The sequence below is a fragment of the Pelodiscus sinensis genome, chromosome 2, assembly GCF_052426305.1.
Source record: "Pelodiscus sinensis isolate ZL-2025 chromosome 2, ASM5242630v1, whole genome shotgun sequence".
Lineage (NCBI taxonomy): Eukaryota > Metazoa > Chordata > Testudines > Trionychidae > Pelodiscus > Pelodiscus sinensis.
Genome location: NC_143053.1, coordinates 72,988,815 through 73,007,968, shown reverse-complemented (window position 1 = coordinate 73,007,968; position 19,154 = coordinate 72,988,815). Strand labels below are relative to the sequence as shown.

The 19,154-nt window shown below is 39.5% G+C and overlaps 1 protein-coding gene across 2 annotated transcripts in view; it reads right to left on the bottom strand.

Annotated features, from left to right (window-relative positions):
* The window catches only part of NOL4 (nucleolar protein 4), a 271,241-nt gene that overhangs the window by 174,045 nt on the left and 78,042 nt on the right, over positions 1 to 19,154 (bottom strand). For both annotated transcript variants that reach the window (XM_006115357.5, XM_006115358.5), the window contains exons 2-4: positions 16,049 to 16,198; positions 4,876 to 4,987; positions 4,251 to 4,363 (exon numbers count right to left, since the gene is read on the bottom strand). In XM_006115357.5, the coding sequence (XP_006115419.1) occupies positions 4,251 to 4,363; positions 4,876 to 4,987; positions 16,049 to 16,198 (375 nt within the window). The remainder of the gene's footprint in view (positions 1 to 4,250; positions 4,364 to 4,875; positions 4,988 to 16,048; positions 16,199 to 19,154) is intronic.

Here is a 19,154-nt window from a genome sequence, read left to right as displayed (position 1 = left end):
GCCCGCCGGATGCCAGGGGGCGGGGACACTTGCGCCCCGGGGGCGGTCCCCCCATAGCCGCATGCCCGGGGGCGGCCCCCCCCATAGCCGCATGCCCGGGGGCGGCCCCCCCCCATAGCCGCATGCCCGGGGGCAGCGCTCCCCCCGCCAGCGCCGCGCGCCCGGGGCCGGCGCTCCCCCCGCCAGCGCCGCGCGCCCGGGGCCGGCGCTCCCCCCGCCAGCGCCGCGCGCCCGGGGCCGGCGCTCCCCCCGCCATGCGCCCGGTGCCAGGCCAGCCCCGAGCACCTGGCGGGCGCATGGACCACGTGTTGGGGACCACGGTTCTAGGCTGTGTCTAGACTACATCCCTTTTCCGTAAAAGGGATGCAAATTAGACACATCGCAATTGCTAATGAAGCGGGGATTTAAATCCCCCCCACTTCATTAGCATAAACATGGCTGCCGCTTTTTTCTGGCTCGGAGCTTTGCCGGAAAAAAGCGCCAGTCTAGACGGGGATCTTTCGGAAAATAAAGCCTTTTCCGAAAGATGCCTTATTCCTTTTTTAAAGAGGAATAAGGGATCTTTCGGAAAAGGCTTTATTTTCCAAAAGATCCCCATGTAGACTGGCGCTTTTTTCCAGCAAAGCTCCGAGCCAGAAAAAGCGACAGCCATTTTTATGCTAATGAAGCGGGGGGGATTTAAATCCCTGCTTCATTAGCAATTGCGATACATCTAATTTGCATCCCTTTTACGAAAAAGGGATGTAGTCTAGACGTAGCCCTATTGTTTTGCTTTTATGGTCTCTACTTTTCTATTGTTTCTCTGTATGGTCTCTACCTAGCTCTGTGATTATTTCTGTCTGTTACAAAACTAATTTTGCTAAGTGTAAATCAATTATGGTGGTTGGGCATGATTGATTAAAGAATTGTTTTACAATATGTTAGGATTGATTAGAAAATTGTTTAGTAATATTTTAGTAAAATGATTGGTTAAGGTACAGCTAAGCAAGACTCAAGTAACACCATATAAACTGGGGTCCAAAAAAATTTCTTTGGAACCAACAGCCTGCCAGTTGCAGCATGTAGAAGCTGGCGTCCCCATATTACCTGTTCCTAACTGGCCATGCTTGCCTGACTGGGAGAGGTGAATGTTCTATGCTTAGTGTATTCTGGTTTGGTGTTTGTTAATAAATAGAGGGTAAGGATATTACGGTGTAAGATTCTTTCACTGATAAAAGATCCGTAAACCCACAAAAGATTATTCCCTGAGCCCTGGGAATCAGGTAGGGGGTAGCCTTGAGCCCTAGGAACTGGGCAAGGGTGGGTATTTAAATTAACCAGTTTATGCCCTGAACTCTAGGAACTAGATGAGAGGGCCCCGAGCCCTGGGAATTGGGTAAAAGTATGTTCCTTTCACCAAGAGCCTAAGGAACAGGGAAAAGATGAGGGTGCCTAAATCAAATGGGTAATGCATTGAGTCCTAGCAACTGAGTAAAAGCAAGTGCCCTGTGTGTAGCACAGAATTTGGGGTGGATACACACCATCTTCTACAGGGAAAATGCATATTGCACTCTTTCAAAGGTTGTATTATCATCCACACACCTCCAGCCCTCAAGCACAATGGGGTAGATTCTAGGGTCAGCACAGGGACCAAGGGCAGGTAGCTCAGACCTTGCTAATTCTGGGGCTGCTGAGGGCTGATTTGGCTCCCAGAGCAGAGTAGGGCAATCCTGGCTGTTCATGACCCCCTATCAGTCTATACAGCTGGGGAATAACAAAGCTTAGGGGAATGCTAGGCAGGGGCTGACAGAATTACCAGGCCTCTGGGCAAGAGCGAGGGCAGCTCCGTTCTCCAGGAAGGGAGAGGGCTTCGGGCAGAAGGGACAGGGCGGGGGCAGCCAGCTCTCAGCACCATACTGTCCCCAGCAGCCAGCCTTCAGAACCACCCGGAATGTGAGTGCAGTGCTCCTGCAGCGATTTAAAGAGTCTGAGGTTCCAGCCACCGCTGTCATAGTAGTGGCAGTGGTGACCAGGAGCCCTGGGAACTTTTGAATCATCAGGCCCTGGGGCAGCTCCCCCTTTTAGCCCTCTTGCCCCATCAGCAGGCCTGATAAAGGACACACATCCTGTCCACTTCCTGGCCTGCTCCAGAATAACCTAGAGCTTCAGTAGCTGTGTAAATTAGCAGTCCTGCTGTACCCTATTCTCTAGGGGAACGGGGGGAGGAGGGGATGCATGGCAAGGGATGGACAGCTGTTGCCAGCTGTAGCACAGAGGTAAATTCCCCAGTGATGCTGGGAGCTCCTGTTGGGCTAGGGTGGTTCTGCACCGCCCTTATCAAGGGCTGCATCTAAAAACTACAATTTAGCTTAGTCCAATGTGGTAGAGGTGACATTCCTATTTATGAGGGACTGGATTACTATGCTGGCTCGCTGTGGTATATATACACGTTAATTCTGACCTTAGATCCTCCCCACCCACAATGATACAAAGATGATAAGTGAAACCTTGGAAACAGAATTTTAGTATAAATCAAAGGATGGATTTTTAAACTGCACTATATTGCATGCTATAGTTTGAAGATGTGCATCAGAAATGCTTCCTACTTTGAACTGTTACATTTTCACCGCCATTTTGTTCTTGTATCTAGGTATGCATCGGTTGTGAGCAAGTTTAAAAATCACCATGAGAACTTCACTTGTGATGCTGTTGCTCATTAGTGAATGCTCATTGTGCAAAATGAAATACATTACAAATGGCAACACCATTCCTCACTACATGGTGGCAAAGATTTCATCTATAGCAAAACGGGGTTTGCATGATCAAAGAGACCATGCTATCAAGTACAGTGGGAGTGAGGGAAGAAGTGAATTCTTCCTACTACCATTATATTGCTCCTGCTGGCTGACCTGGGTGGAAAACTGGTACACTGAAGGGGTCTTGAATATTGTCATTAGCTCAAGTACTGAAAGGCTCTGTCTGTAACAGAGGAGGAATATGCTGTCGTAGATGGCCCTGATCCAGCATTAGTGTTGTGATCTGTATGTCAACAGGCATTTTCAGTGAGAACAAAGGGAAAAATTAAAGAAGAAGAATGTAGCTTTAAGCAACATTACAAGGATAAAGCCTCCAATCTGCTACTATTGGTGGTCCTGGAACAAGTTCCCCAACTAGAGGAAGCCAACCCAGGTGACCTGGCTGTAGGGAAGAGGAAATCAGGCAGCGGTTATGCAAAGTTCTCATAGGGAACTGCAGAAAACCCCCAATAAAGAAAAGAGATCTCTGATATCTTTAGAGAAGTATTGATAGTCCAGTTTTTGTAGGGATTTGAGTAGTTTATAAATCTCCATCAATAGTCCGTATCTACTTATGATGAAGGAGAATTTGGCTGACTACAGAATATCAAGAGTCAGTCAGGGTCTTTACCATGATCCAGCTGTTGGGGTCATTTTTTTAAAAAAATTCCTTTAAAAAAAAATCAAATTCAGATAATTTCTTGCAGGCAGGCAGGCAGAACACAGCATGCAAAACTGTTTTCTGGCTGGCACAGAGCTCGGCTCCTAACTATTTGGCATCTCACATAAATGAACACATTTCTATCAAAGTGAGTTTATTACAAATAATTTGCCAGCTCTTATCCAAATCATAAAGCACTTTCCAAAATATGAAAAAGCCCTACATGAACCAAGGAAAAGACAATTAATCATCAAAAAAGAAGTTTGGTTCCAATTCTCTTTGACGAAGCCCAGTTCTTACACGTATTCCCTTTTTATTCATTCTGATAGAAATGCCAATTCAACAAAGCAAAGGCATTTAACTCTAAGCACAAACTTAAGTGTCTGCTGAATCAGGGAAGGGCATTCTAGGAAGGATGGATTAAATCCCTATATGCTTCCCAGTGAGATCCTTCATCCTAATGATCCAATCAATTTTATTATTGCTGCCATTTGCACTCCCCGACTGGGTTGCATCTTGGCTACTGTCCTTCAGAACTGGATGGCATTTTCAGGGCCTGATAATAATGTCCCTTCTGAAAGTGGAGGTAGAGGTCACTGATGAGCACAGGACTAATCCCAGACTGGACTTACTGTCTCCATACTCTTTGCAGACCCCTCTGGCACAGTCACATGAAAGACAATGTCTAACACTTGACCTAATATCTCTAGTACAGCAGCAGAGTGCTTCACCAAAGCCACTGGGTCTAAGGAGAACTGCCAGTATTGGGCCTATATCAGCAACTGTGAACAAACTTTGAATCTTTGAATTTTTACCTCATCTTGTTGTGAATTTAGTAGCTGCAGTTTCATGTGCTTCATGTAGGCCATAGTAATTGGCATATTGTAATCAATCATACTGGTCACCAAAGTTGGAGGTTTTCCATTATCTGTAACACAAATATATTTATTATGCATGATATATTGGAGGCCACTTCTGTCTAATCCGCAGTCAAATGTCAGAACATTTCTGAAATTTGGCTCTAAATCTGGTATTTTCAATTGCTTTTTGGCTGTACAGACAGATGTTTCCATGAAAAAAATATGTGAATCAAGAACAAGCAACTAAAAAAATTACCTCATTTATCCAAAACCACTACAGGGCACGTACCCCATCTATTCCCTACTTTTAAAGGGACGTACAAATAGTTTCATAGAAAAACAAATGATTTCTTCCAGGTAGTATCATCTTTCTATTGAAGATGAGCATGTCATTTCACTTCATCCCTTACGTGAATGCAGAAGAGTCACTACTTTCTAACTTAACTAATTGAGATGATCTGACTTGTTGAACTGTTCTAGTCTACCAAATTTTTTATGAGCTTTCACTTAATCTAGGAAAATATAAATGGGTATTAGGAATAAAATTACTTTACATCCCACCATTTGACACTAAAATTACCTTTGTGATCCACTCCATCTGGGTTTAAATGCATTCTTTTCTGGCACTCTGAGCAGCTCATTAGAAATCGTGTCACCGCTTCTCTCGGCAGGAAGGCATAGGTCTCTGAAATCTGAAATGAATAACGAAGTATAGGTGTTATTATATAAGCTTACTGAACTTGATTTAACAGAACTGATCATTATATTTCCATATAAGGCATATTATTCCATAATGCCAGGAAGCACAATGAAAGCATGTACTACATCCTATGCAGCATTTCCAGAAACATCTACCTAATCTGGCTATTTATCATTTAACGGTTAATAATAGTCAATTCTTTAAAAATACACCATTTGAAAAGGCACTTTGTTTCCTTATTTATATTTTTGGCAATATGTGTTCAGCAAAAAATATTCACATATCGCCAGGCACCCAAGTGAGGGGGGTTATTTTAAACACACTGAAAAGCTCCCAGATATTTTTGTTACAGCTTGTACTGCAAAAACTTCCTTACTTTACAAGTTTTATTTATTTTCATTTTAACAATATATCAACAAATAGCCAACAGATTGGGAATATTGACAATTTTCTTCCTCACTGTTCTGTTCCTGTCTTTGTTATACCTTTTGCTGATAATCATCAGAATCTGAAGATAAATGCTCAGATTTAAATGAATCCTTTCTACTAATCACTCTAGAATTTAACAGTCGATCAATCTCAGTAGTTCCTTTGGTGTACTTTGAAGTCATATGTTTTGGCCATCCAGTCTAGACTCCAGAATGATCAGATTTTCATATTTTATGTTCACAAACACAACCATAAAGTCTGACATTGGAGAGTATGTGCATCTGGTCTCCTGCAGATCAGCCTCAATGAATTTCTAGGCCTCACTTTGCCAATTGAGAGGACTTTGCAAAGCAATAGCCCCTAAGCAGAGAGTCAGATACAGTAGCAGAAATTAAAAAAGGAATAGATTGACACCCACTTGTGCTCTGTTGCTGAGAAGCTTGTAGCTAGATCCCACTTAGCTACTGAAGGGTGGCAATATTGATGCAAGTTGACCTAGGGGACCAAGGCGAAAAGATGGAGGGCTAAATTCTGAGGAGGTATACATAGAATGGGATATGTTACATTTCATTGCATGGGTGTAAATGCAATTACTATGTGCTAGTGGGACTAATTAAGCATAAGAAAGCTGGCAGAAGGTGATTTGGCATATTTTAACCATCTTATCTCCTTCTTCTGGCAATCTGCCTCCTGGCTACTCACTGTTATAAGTTATGCTCCCTTAAACACTTCAGTATAGCAAATTCAGAAGTGAAAATGTTACTAAGTTGGTGTGAGTTTACACAGGTGTAATTGATATATTGATGGGCCCTGACCCATAGATTTGGTTTGAAGGTTGAAATAAGTAGCAAACTATGAATTAAAAATCATTAAGAATGTGAATTATACATTATGTGTATGCTACTAATGTTAAAGCTGTTGGATTTTTTCCATTTTAAACCTCTTTTTCAGTAGTATTATAACAGGAGTAAATTTCTTTCTGAGCTGAAATTTGGCACATATTATCTTAGCCTCAAAAAGAGCTTGTCTGTAAACATTAAACTAAATCACTAATTGAATTAGAAATTCTGCAAATTGAAAAAAAATCAGATCAATTTTGCCCACTTTTACACCCAACAAAAACAGCTGATTTTTTTAAAGCATGAAAACATGAGTTGGACTTAGTTTTCACAGCCTCTAAAAAAAATTTAAAATCAACTCAAAATTAACATTTAGAAATTAGTAAGTACACATATGCAACCAACTCTCTTTCATAACATTTTAACACATTTTGGAGTTTGGCTGTATTGAAATTAATGGGCCTTACCCATGGATTCATTAGTAGCCTAGATTTGATAGGAATGCTCCATTTATTCTAATCAAACATTTCTGTTGAATTCTGGTTCCACTCAAATAGGATTGAAATTCTGTGGGTTAGAACTGTGAACAACTGAGTTAAGCCTCCGCTTTGTGGGTGTACTCCTCTGACAACAAGGGAACATCAACTCCCACAACTAAATTTGTTCACATGGTAGCTCCTTCTGTCTCTCAACTCCCACTAGAATATTTTTTCAGGGATGCCATCCCTATATAATGTTAACATTGACCAACTTCTCCCTTCTTTTCCCTAGTGAGTTGGCTCAGATTATTTAAATTATATGGACCAAATATTCACTTGATGCAATATGGCTTTGCTCAGCATGTGTAAGGGGACTGTTAACCCTTACTAAAACTCTGTGGGAGTTTTTTGGTTAGCCAGCTTCCAGTTTCAGAAGGGGAAGGTTTCATACAGATTATTAGAAAATGCCATAAGTACAAGCAAGACTGTGGCAGGTAGGGCTGACCCACAGCAGGGCCAAGCTTAGTGTTGCTAGTGTCCATTGTCCCAGTCCACCAGTTGTGGCCATGCACTTGGTATCAAACTTGGTATCAGGTAAATATAACAAACGCAGACTTGGCAATCCGCACCTTTAACCTACCAAACAAAACAAAACTTCAAGGCAAATGCATGTCTGCAGTGCTTGAGGTCAAGACCCTGGTCTGGCTCTGGGATTTTTGGGTATTACAGGGGAACTCCTGCATCCCAATCTCACTTTACACTGCCCTGATAAGAAGCGGGAAAGCCATCTTAATAGGCATGCTGGTTCTTGACTGGTCATCATTTCCTCTGGCACGTAATAAGGCCTTGAAGCTTCCTCTGTTCCATTGTAATTGTAATATGGGGAAACAATTCCATGTGTTTTCTGCCTTCAATGTTTATCTTAGCGCATTCTGTGTTGTTTATGATGTCTCCTTTTTTAGCTACATTATTTTTGCAAAACTAACAAGCACTAAAGTAAAAGAGAGGTTTTAGGGCACATGTGACAATATGAGGAGCAGCAATAAGAATATGCAAGTGAACTTACTAACCTTTAAGGCATTAACAACTGAGAGTACACAAGTGTACAGTATGGAAGAGATGATGTGTCAGAAAAGCATATAGTTTCATTTCTTTTCTTTTAAAAGAAATTCCGAAAGAAACCAGAGGGATAAAATAAAAAGTGGAATAGAGCCCCCACCAGCAAATCAGGTAGTTGAATCAGATTCTTTGATTAAGGGAATCAGTGGTGGAAGTCCAGGGATGCCTGCTTCCTCCCCGACATCAGGCTAAGAAATGAAGACAAACTTATTCCATTATTACTATTATTGTACGGTTTTATAGGGAATGGGGGTGCACTGTATACAACAGGGCTGTAGAACCTAAGGCCCCAGGGCTGGATGCAGCCCTCTGACTTGCTTGGATATGGCCTCCGGGGCTTGGGGCTCCACCCCAACACTGGGGAGCCCATGCTGGCACTCCAGCCCTCATTCCACCCCCCTGTGGGGCTGGAGCACACAAAATCTACTAACCTGGGCTCCCTAGGTTCTGGTGTGCCTGGGGGACGTGGGAAGTGTCTTTCTCCTACTCAGTCGGAGGCCACATCAGTGAGGGGTTCTTTTTGTTTTGTTTTGTTTTGTTTGTTTTTCTTTTTATTTCATTTTTGTTTTTTGTTTTGGTTTTTTTTCCTCACTTGTGTGAGTCAGTAGCCCCCAACCCTAACAAGGTTCCTCATGCCTGGTTTACAGTTTAGATCAAGACCAAACAGCACTGCAGGGAGCTTATGCTGTGCAACCCCAGCTTTCAGTAGTGGAACCGACTTCCTGAATGGACTAGAGAAGGGGAATAGCAATCAGTTGACGAAATGGTAGGTGATTCCAAAACTGCAATACATAGAAAGCCAGAACAAATATGCCAATTTAAAAATGCACAGAACTGGATTGTGCCCAGTATGTGTGTGGTTATGTGAAGAGATGCAGAGAACACAAGGAACCTGTCTCATGGTTTGAGGCCTGTGCTCAGTCTGGGCACAACTGCAGTCTTATGCTTCCCTGAGAACAAGGTCCACTCCAGGTAAGTGATGCTGGTGGAGGTAAAGTGCTGGCCTGTGACCCGCTCTGCCTCAGTGCTGACTTGTGAAGCTGGCCTGGTAGGCGGGAATATGGGAGCACACAGAATCATAGAATCCCAGGTCTGGAAGAGACCTCATGACCTCATGCTGCACCCTGTCAAAGAGTGGCACTTCCCCTGGAAGCAAGGTTTGTAATGTTTAGGGGGCACTGGACAAAGCATTTGCGTGATCTGATTTTTCAAACTACCACATGCCTGGCACTGTTCAAACCTGTTTTAGAAGGTGGAAGAGGAGAGAGTTACATAAAGTTTGGACACTCAAACTGGAAAGTCCTGTTGTTGAGCCACCTGGGCAAACTGTTAAACCCATACTCAACCCTGGCTTATCTGACCACTCACACTGAACAACCTCTATGTATGTATGTGCCACCCACAGGATCAGAGACTTTCCACCAAATTGCTTTTCCTTGAGTGGGCAGCAACATTAGCATCTTACACTTTATATACATACCACAGACCCACCCTTCCCATCTCATCTTCCTGTTATACTTTCCTTACTCCAAGTGCTGCACAATTATTAAATATTTTCTATTCACATTGGTTTTGCTGCTAACACATTGTAAGCCTCATTTCAAATGTGCGGTTTAGGCATCTAGGAACATGTTAAGCCCTTTTAACGTGTCGGATAGCTGTGATAGTTGTCATAGGCCCCCTGCCTTCCTTATATGGTGGGAGTAAGAGGTTGGAAGGGATATGATGTTTTAAGTATAACTTTAATAATTCATTTCTTGACCCTTTGATTTTTTTAAAAATTAACTATAACTTTTTCCTTAAGTGAGCAAAGGCAGTATGGGGAAGAGGCATTCATGGGGAATGCTGCTGTAGTCATCAACGTTTGGGTACATCTACACAGCAGCATTAATTCGGAATAACTGATGTTATTTCGAAATAACATAGTGTGTGTCTACACTACAAGCCATTATTTCGAAATAATGTCGAGCTGGAGGACTTCTTACTCCGACTCCTCTAACCCTCATTTCATGAGCTGCAACGGAAGTCAAAGGAGGAGTGTTCTTCCTTCGACTTCCTGCTATGTAGACAGCGCCAAAAGCTAAGCTATTTCAACTTAAGCTACACAACTGATGTTGCTGAAGTTGTGTACCTTAATTCAACTTTAGCCAGGCTGTGTAGATGTACCATTAGTGAAGAGAAAAAATTGAAATTAGAAATAATTATTTATTCTAAAAGGGAATTCACTTGTACAGGTAGTCCCCGGGTTACATGGATCCGACTTACATCGGATCCCTACTTACAAACGGGGTGAGGCAACCCTGCAGTAGCTACTTCCCCCCAGCAGACCAGGGAGACGCAAAGCTAGCACCCCCCTTCCCCCAGCAGACCAGGGAGATGCGGAGCGGCTTTTCTCAGCAGACACCTCAGCTTGAGAATAAAGGACTGAGGGAAGTGAGGTGTGGGAGAATAAACCTGAGCTCTGGAGAAATGTTTGGGTAGAGTTTCCCCTACAATATGTACCAGTTCCGACTTACATACAAATTCAACTTAAGAACAAACCTACAGTCCTTATCTTGTACGTAACCCGGGGACTGCCTGTATACTGTTACATCCACATTTCTTCTAAGAATTTTTTTAAAGGTCTATAGAATTCTTTGCTCACAAGGTTAGAATATTTGTGTGAACACAGAATAATTCTATGTTAATAAATACTTAAAATGAATAATTGTGTACTCAGGACCTGCTTCAAGAAGACTAGTCTAATTTAAACACCAAATTCTGCTCTCACATTGATATAAATCCAGGGTAAGTCCAATGACTGCAATATGCAGATATTTTGAATTTACACTGGTGTGAAAGCAGAATTTGAACCACAGAATGACAGAAAATGGTCCATTGTTTTGTTTCATGGATCAGCACTGTTTCAATTATGCCAGTGCAAAACTACTTCAGATTTTTTTTTCTTTTTCCTCTTTTAGCTTTTGCACTGCTAATCATATACCAGGAAGGACCCCATTTCATGCTCAGTAACACATTCTGACAAATAATTTAGTTAGGAACCTACTCACTTTCCTATGGATGAAGTAAGGATTTATACTAACAATTGGGAGATATATGAATCACAGAGGTAGGGGAACATACAATTTACAAAGCAGAACACTTGTATGTAATTATCTGCATAAACTGTATAAAAATAAATAATAAAGAAAGTTTTAGGGTTAAGTTAACATTTTATGTGGGAAAGAAGATACAGTGCTCTAAAATTTAAGACTTGTTCCTTGATCCTGGCCCTGCTGTGCTCAGAACTGGACCCAAAAGGAGCCAAAGGTGACTGATCTTGGGGCTTATCAAAGGCCATTTTGATACAAATTGGATCAGACTGAAGGCAAGGCAGGGAGATATTAGTGACTATTAGTGCTTTGGAGGAACTGTGTCAGAATACAGGAGAAAACAAACCTTAAAACCAATTCTCATCACCACTATCACTACCACACAAAAAAACGTTTAATTCTTAAAAGCATTTCCCTTCCATCTCACCCACCTTGCCACAGCAATATTCCTTCCACGGTTTGAGGTCTACACTCACTGTAGGCTCATTTGTACCTTTAAGCCATAATAGTATAGGCGGGACTTTAGGAAGAATTCTGTCTTAAGGAAAAAGAATTCTTCCTGGACTCCCAACTGCAAAGGAGGATTGTGCTGGCTGATACACCCATTTGTAGAGCTCAGGTACATTCCCCATCTACTCAACTAGCTATGTGTGGAGTATTGCACCTGATAGGATGCAGATCCTGTACTGCACAGAATAGGTTCCTTTCACTCTCCTCCCTTCCCTTAATCTGTATGCCTGCAGAACAGCCAGGCATAACCTGGCTTTGTGTTAACTACACCATCTATATGTTAATGCAATCTCCTCAGGACAAAGACCTTGTTTTTTAATGTCTGTAAACATCACAAACAGTTCTGAAACTAATTAAATAAAAACACAGTATACATTGTTTCTCTAGTCAATACTTGCAAAAATCTGTTTTAAAATGTTAATAGCTATGATTTAAAATCCCAAAAGCAAGAAAATTTTTATTTCACTGCAATACAAGTAGGGCCAAATTTTCTGTTCACACAACTCTGCTAACATCAATAGAGTTACATCACCGGAGAATTTGGCTCATAGATATGTAACAGTGTAATCTAATAGTGTCAGTCTCTAGGTGGTCTTACATGCCATATGAACTAGGACACCTATATGTAGCAGAGTGAGTCAGTAAGAAGAATAAAAAATGTACCTGCTTTTGTTATCTAAATTACCAACTTACTCTCATTTTTTTCCAGTGTTAAGGTTAATATACTGAGCCATGAGGGAAAAAGTCTTAGCTCTGCATGATACAGTTTGTGTGATCCCTGCAGGGTACTTGGAGTGAAGGTAGAAGGAGAGAATACGAGCTTATGCTATAACTATATACTGTAATACAGGTAGTTTCCTAAGCAATTAATGGACTCTGTATTGAGGAATCCTGCAGTTTGAGTTTGACATACTTTTTAGGTGATGAAAATGTACAGCAGCTTCCTCCAAAATACTATTATCACAGAACCACCATACAGAATAGTTATCTTCCTGAGCAGCATCATTATGTAAAGTCCCACTGAAATGGTACAAGTGCCATTCATTTCCACAAAGTCTTGCAATTTAAAATTAATACCTGTGGTGAAGACTAAGGATGGTCAGTTCATAAATTGAGCCTAGATATGCCAGGATGATATGCTGGGCAAGTTTGCAGAATGACACGCTGGTGTATTCCAGCACTTCAGAATTGGAAACGGGCTGAGAAGGGAGTCCTCGTTCAAAACTGAAAGAAGTCTTAAACTATGTTCCAAACAGGGACAAGGTGAAGATTCAGGTCTTTTCTTACATTTTCCAAACTTGTTTACCCAGATAAATACAAGCTATTGTTAATTTAAGTTACAATACCCTTTGCCAGTTTCTTTGGCCTTACTAATCATGCCTGGGCAATATTCAAAGTTTTAACTAATGCTGTTATAATTATGAAAAAGTAGGTAGGTTCACTACTAATCTATTCAAATTTAATTTGCTGCCGTTCATAGGGCCATAATATTTATTATTCGTGAGTATTCTGGAAACTGCTGATACTTGTGAAGATGTGTGAATTCCCAAAGTTCCATGAATTTGCAGCAGAAAACAGATGACATTAAGAAATTTCTCTTTCATCATTCCTTTGTTAAAAAGCTTCAGTCATCCCATCAGGGAGCAGAAGCGATTGGGGTGATTCCTGGGGGATGCTTACCAGTAACAGTTAACCAGTGGGCTGGAGCAGCCCTCCGCCTGCCATGGGAAGGGGACTGCTCCAGCCCTGTGGGGTCCATCGTGAACAGAGGGTCTTCCACCCTGGCCGGAGCACCCCTGTCTGCAGTGGGCTCAGCCTGGTTGGAGCATAAAATTTACCCAGTTAACTGATTAACTGGGATTTAACATCCCCAGAGGCAATACCGTTTGACCAGCCACATACCATGAATTGTGAACATCAAATGCCATATAAATGTAGCAAACAATTCATGAACCACCCATACCATGAACATTTGTTCACCCAAACAATTGAGTGAATACTCATGATGAATACATTCACAGAAATCAGGAATGATTTGCTTATGATATGTGGAGGCTGAAAATCGTCACAGTTTTGATCCAACTAACACTTTTGAAGTAGCTGCTGAATTGATTTCAATTTATAAAACTCCAAGGCTTAATGGTTTGGAACATGAGTACTTAGAGATGATCTCCCTCTCTGCAAGTCACCACAGTAGAAGTCAGCTGGCTTGCTTGAGCTAACAGACCCTATATAAAATTCTCTAGGGGATCAAAAGATCCAGGACAGTGTAATTTACTTTCCCAGCTAGTCCAGCAGAGTCAAATTAAGGTGGAGTGCAAAAGCTGATGTGAATTTGGTTTGGAGTTTTTCCTTTTCATAGACTTATTGTATTTTTTTAAAATTATATATATGCAGCTTGACCCTGGAACATGTAATTGGGTGCACTTTGTAAATCAACAAATAACAGGTACACACATGTTGATAATTACACAGTAACTTACACATGGCTGCTGCTGTATCAGCTGATAACTATGCAATAAACTTATGTCACCACTGTAATAAAAATTAACATCAAAAGAAGCCACTATACAAGCTGCTTAATCTACACAAATTGCTCAAAAGGCACATTAGTTCCTTTGCACACGTTATTCATAATATATAAATGCCTTTATTCAATTGAACTCAATAGGACTACTCACAGTAGTAAGTATTATATCTGATGTATATTTGCAAGGTTGTGCTCTAAAGTACTTTATTTACAGGCAATAAACATTCGATATACTTACTATATGAAGTCCCTTTGAAATTCAGAGTGCAAGTGACCTGTTCATTACAATAGACCACAGTAGCAAAACTAATGCATAGCTAGTGGATAGTGAAGAGAATGCTACTTTTATTAATGTACAACTAATGACCAATTAAGCTAAATACTACTTTCATTAGTGTGCTAAAGACCAACCTTCAAAACTAACTATGGTTACAGGTAAAAGTTATTTACACAGTTACCCTTTGTCCACATTGCAAGATCGTTAAATAACTTAGCATAATTTGTCATGATGACTGCAAGTGTCATCCCTTATCCATATATATCATGTGCGTTAATAAGGCTGAGGTCATGTTGTGAGAACTCTTACAAAGACCTAGCCCACACCTTACAATATAAAATAATCTAGATATCAAATATTTTTAAAAGACAGTAAATGAGCCAAAAAATTATTATGCATCTACAAAGTTTCGATATCATGTGGAAAAAAACACTAATATAATTTTAACTCTATGCATCTGACATTTTGAGTTTTTACAAATTTTGTTTCTCTTCATGTTGAGAATGGCTCAAATGATTTACACATATTCGTTTGTTTGTTTTGTTTCTAAAGATTGCATTCAGGCTGATGTGTGCAAAGTTCCAGCTGACTGCAACTGCAAACCACTGAGATAATGGTCCCAGAACAGAAGAAAAGTGATACATGCTTAACTACGGAGTTAATAATCAAATCTTTGATTATTTGTCTCACATGAATAGCCCAATTAAAACCAATGAGGCTACTCACAGGAGTAAGGTCACTGATATACAGACAAAGAGTTACATTTTATTCACCTCGGGAAGTAGCAGTAAACATTTTATTACCCCTCTTTAAGAAGGGAAAATATCATATTTACATAAAGATACTGCTCCGTTAAACATCAGTTTACAAATTTTTCAAGACCAAAGTTGAATTGAAGTGGCTAGTTCAAACTATAAAACACACTTCAGGAATTAGAAAGAATTTTCTCTCTAGTCAGTCAGTTTATACTAGTTCAACTTCTGATCAGTCAACAGATATGACATTGAATCTACTTGCTTTTCAAACTTTGTTTTCAGGAAAAATGTTACAAATCACCAGACAATTAAATCAAATATATTTATCCTATAATAACCACATATAATGGAGATTTCTATCATCCGCTGAAGTACAGGAGTTTAATTTAACAAACCTTAATGGCTATATCTTGACAGTTTTCATAAACTGGAAAAAAATCTGCATTTTAATTTAATAATTAAAAATACTATTAACATGGAGCTTCATTTTTATAAGTTATCAAAATATATTTGGATGCAGTGTAGTTGTAGCCTTATTGGTCCAAAGATATTAAAGAGACAACATGGATGAGGTAATATCTCTTCTTAAACCCAACTTTTGCTGGTGAGAGAGACAAACTTTTGAGATTAGAAAGACAAGCCTAAAAGGTTGTCTTTCTCATCAGTAGAAGTTGGTCCAGTAAAAAATATAACCTCATCAACCTTGTCTTTCAAATAATGATAAAACAGCCAAATTCCCTGCTAGCAGAAATGGACGAAACTCCACTGAAGTCAATAGACTTGCACCCATTGCTCCTGTAGAAAATTGAACCGTAAGCATTTTCAATCTATATGTTTGCATATATGCACATAAATGTTCCCAGACAGATCTCTGAAATAAAGCTGAAATTGGTGGGCTGTATTACTTCTGACTCAATTGTGAAAAACACAAAATCACCAATCCAAATAACTCATAATCTTAAAAAAAATGCAATTGTGATATTATATTTTAACTTATAGATATTCTGGTTTTTGTTTACTTACTGCTTTATAAGTTCTTTTTTGTCCAGCATGCTTTCGGATTTGTTCTCCATTGGGCCCTGTTTCCACATGCATGGAATAGATAATGTCAAAGAAATCTTCAACCACAGCTACCCGCCTTAAAGACAGCTTCTCATCTACACCTACTCCATCCTGAAAAAAAGATAAGGAATGCAAGATGAATAGATGAATTATGATAATCATGGAACACATTCCCCTTTAGCGAGATCTGATTAAATAAAGACCCTTGCATAGAGATCTGAAGTTTGCTATCCTAACGTAATACTTAACAATTCAATATATTACAGTCACATCATTATACAATAAATGTATGATCATAAGAATAATTTAAAAGGCTTCTTTAAAAACAGGACATTTGATTGAACCATTATATTAGGTAGACAATACTTTTCATTACATTTTGCTATTTTAAAAAATTAATCTTCAATTCTTTCTGCTGCTCCACAAACAGCATTTTATAGAATTATGTCATAAAAGATTTTTATTCACAGATAACTCAGTAGATAGTAACTACAAATGCAAAGGAAGTTATTGCTATAAAGAGTTCATTCCTTAGAAATCCTCCTTGAAAATTTCCTTTCTAAAAACTCACCACACCATGGATAAAACAAAGTTATTTTTAAATATTAAAATTTTTCACACTGATGTCTTCCTGCAAAAGGTGATAGCAAATTGTGGACATATATTGCCTGATTTTAAAAGGTGGTGGAAGCTATGGGTGCTCAGCAGTTCTAAAAAATCAGACACATATTTCTTAGGAATTAATCAGCACAATTCAGTTATTGTCTTTCATAAAGGCAAATTGCGTAGCTTATTTCGAGATAGCCTATTTCAAAATTTGGCACTGTCTAAACAGCGCTAATTTTAAAATAGAGCGTTTTCCAACGAGTCCTTTAATCCTTGTGCAACGAGGTTTTATGGGATGTTGGAATAACAAGCTTGTTATTTCGAATGTATTTTGAAATAATGGATTTGCTGTTAAGATATGCAGAACACTATTTCAGGATAACAGATGTTATCTGAAAATAGCGCCCCTGTGTGGACTTACTCAAAGGGAATGAATTTGTACTCATGAAAGGGACCACAGTAAAAGCAGAGCTGGCTCAAGTTTCTCCATACAAACCTGCCAATGAAGATCAGTCTTGAGTGACACTATTACTGGTTTTCTAGACTAGCAGTCTCATAGACAGGTTTTGGTGATATGATACAAGAATGTGTAGACTAGGATGAGAACAGCTAATTCATTTTCACTCATGAGCCAAGATAGAATTTGAATGTAGGCCTCCAGAGGCAACAGTGCCTCCTAATCCTTAGTGTGTTTTTCACATAAAAATTATTTCAAAATTTCATATGTTAACATCATACTATTATTATTACTTTGTTTAGTGCTACTGTGAAATAGGCTTATGTTGGCCCATTTATAACAAAACACTTGCAGTTCTGGCAGTGTTACCAAATAAAGACCAAAGATGAAATTTGAACAATAATAGTTTCACTATCACTTCAAGCTGCAATCCACCACTAATAAATTCTTGCTGATCTCAGAGGAATAGCTGTGTTAGGCTGTAACTTTAAAAACAATGAGCAGTCTTGTGGCACCTTACAGACTAACAGAGTTATTAGGTCATGAGCTTTTGTGGGTGAAACCCCCTTCATCAGATGAGTTGGAGTGGAAATTACAGAATTTGAGATATATAACAGCAAAAGAAGTTTCCTGTCAATTGTAGGACCAGTGTCAATGAAGCTAGTTAAATCAGGATGGCAGTGTCTCATTTATACCATTTGATGTGGAGATGTGACTATCAGCCATGGAGAAATTGCCTTTTTAGTGTGTTAACCAGTTAAGCTTTTTATTCAAGCCTAAGTTGATAGTGTTGAACTTGTAAATGAATTCCAATTCAGCTGTCTCCCTTGTAATCGGGTGATCAGATTCTTTAGTAGAAGTATAGCTACTTTTAAATCCATTAGGGTAAGTCTACACTTGCTCCCTATCTCGAGATAGGAATGCAAATGTAGTGTACCAAAATTGCTAATGAAGCACAGGATTTAAATATACCATGCTTACTTAGAATAACGTCCAGCCGCCATTTTGAAATCGCATTGAGAAATAAAACACCCCATGTATCAGCGTTATTTCGAGACAAAACCCTTCTCTCGAAATAACTGTTAAACCTCATTGTATGAGGTTTAAAGCATGCTAGATCTGAATAAACACATTCTAATGTTTGATTTGTTCTTTTCTATTCTACCCCACTTACTTTCTTATTTTATTTTCAACAAAGGTCACAAATAGACTCATCTCACAGTTCACACAAATATTTTATATTTCTGTAGCACTTTCCACTTGAGAATCATAAAGAACCTACATTGTCACCAATGGGTTTCTCAGTAGTACACAATGTGCTTTAAAGCTGCCCCTCCCCCTACTCCACCCCAGTCCCCTCCTTATATATGTTAAATCCTGACTAGAAATGGACCCAACTAAAAGCCCAGATCTGAACAGCCTTAAACCTCAGGAAGTTTGCATCTAAAACTTAACAGCTCAGGCTCACCTCTCATCATTCCCTTTCCCCCAGCCAGAAAGCGCAATGGATTCCATAATGCATGCAAGCACTGCACTGAAGCATTCAAGTAGTGACAGGCTTGTTTCATTTATTTTTCAGAACACTTAGAAGTGTATAGTGTTGATTAACTGATAAGGATATAATCTGTTTATTACTAATGAGTATTGTTAGGAAATATCCTAGAGGGGCATTCTCTTGTAATTAAAGATAAATGCATTATAGAAATATTAATTTGAATATAGAGATGGTTCAGCACCACTGCACCATAAAGATGCTTCAAGAATAAGCTTGTAGAGGAAATTGTGAGAAAATTTGTTTTGGGGCTTTTCGTGTCTACAGTGTGCAGAAGTCTTTTTAGAAGTTGCCCATACTAAAAAAGAAAAAAAGACCTCCACCATTCACAACCATGCATTAAATTACTTCTTATCAGACAATCAAGGCAAACTTTCAGATTTCAGGCTGTCAGTACAAATGATACACACTCTTTAATATAAAATCAGTACTATTATTTAACACTAGCTGGA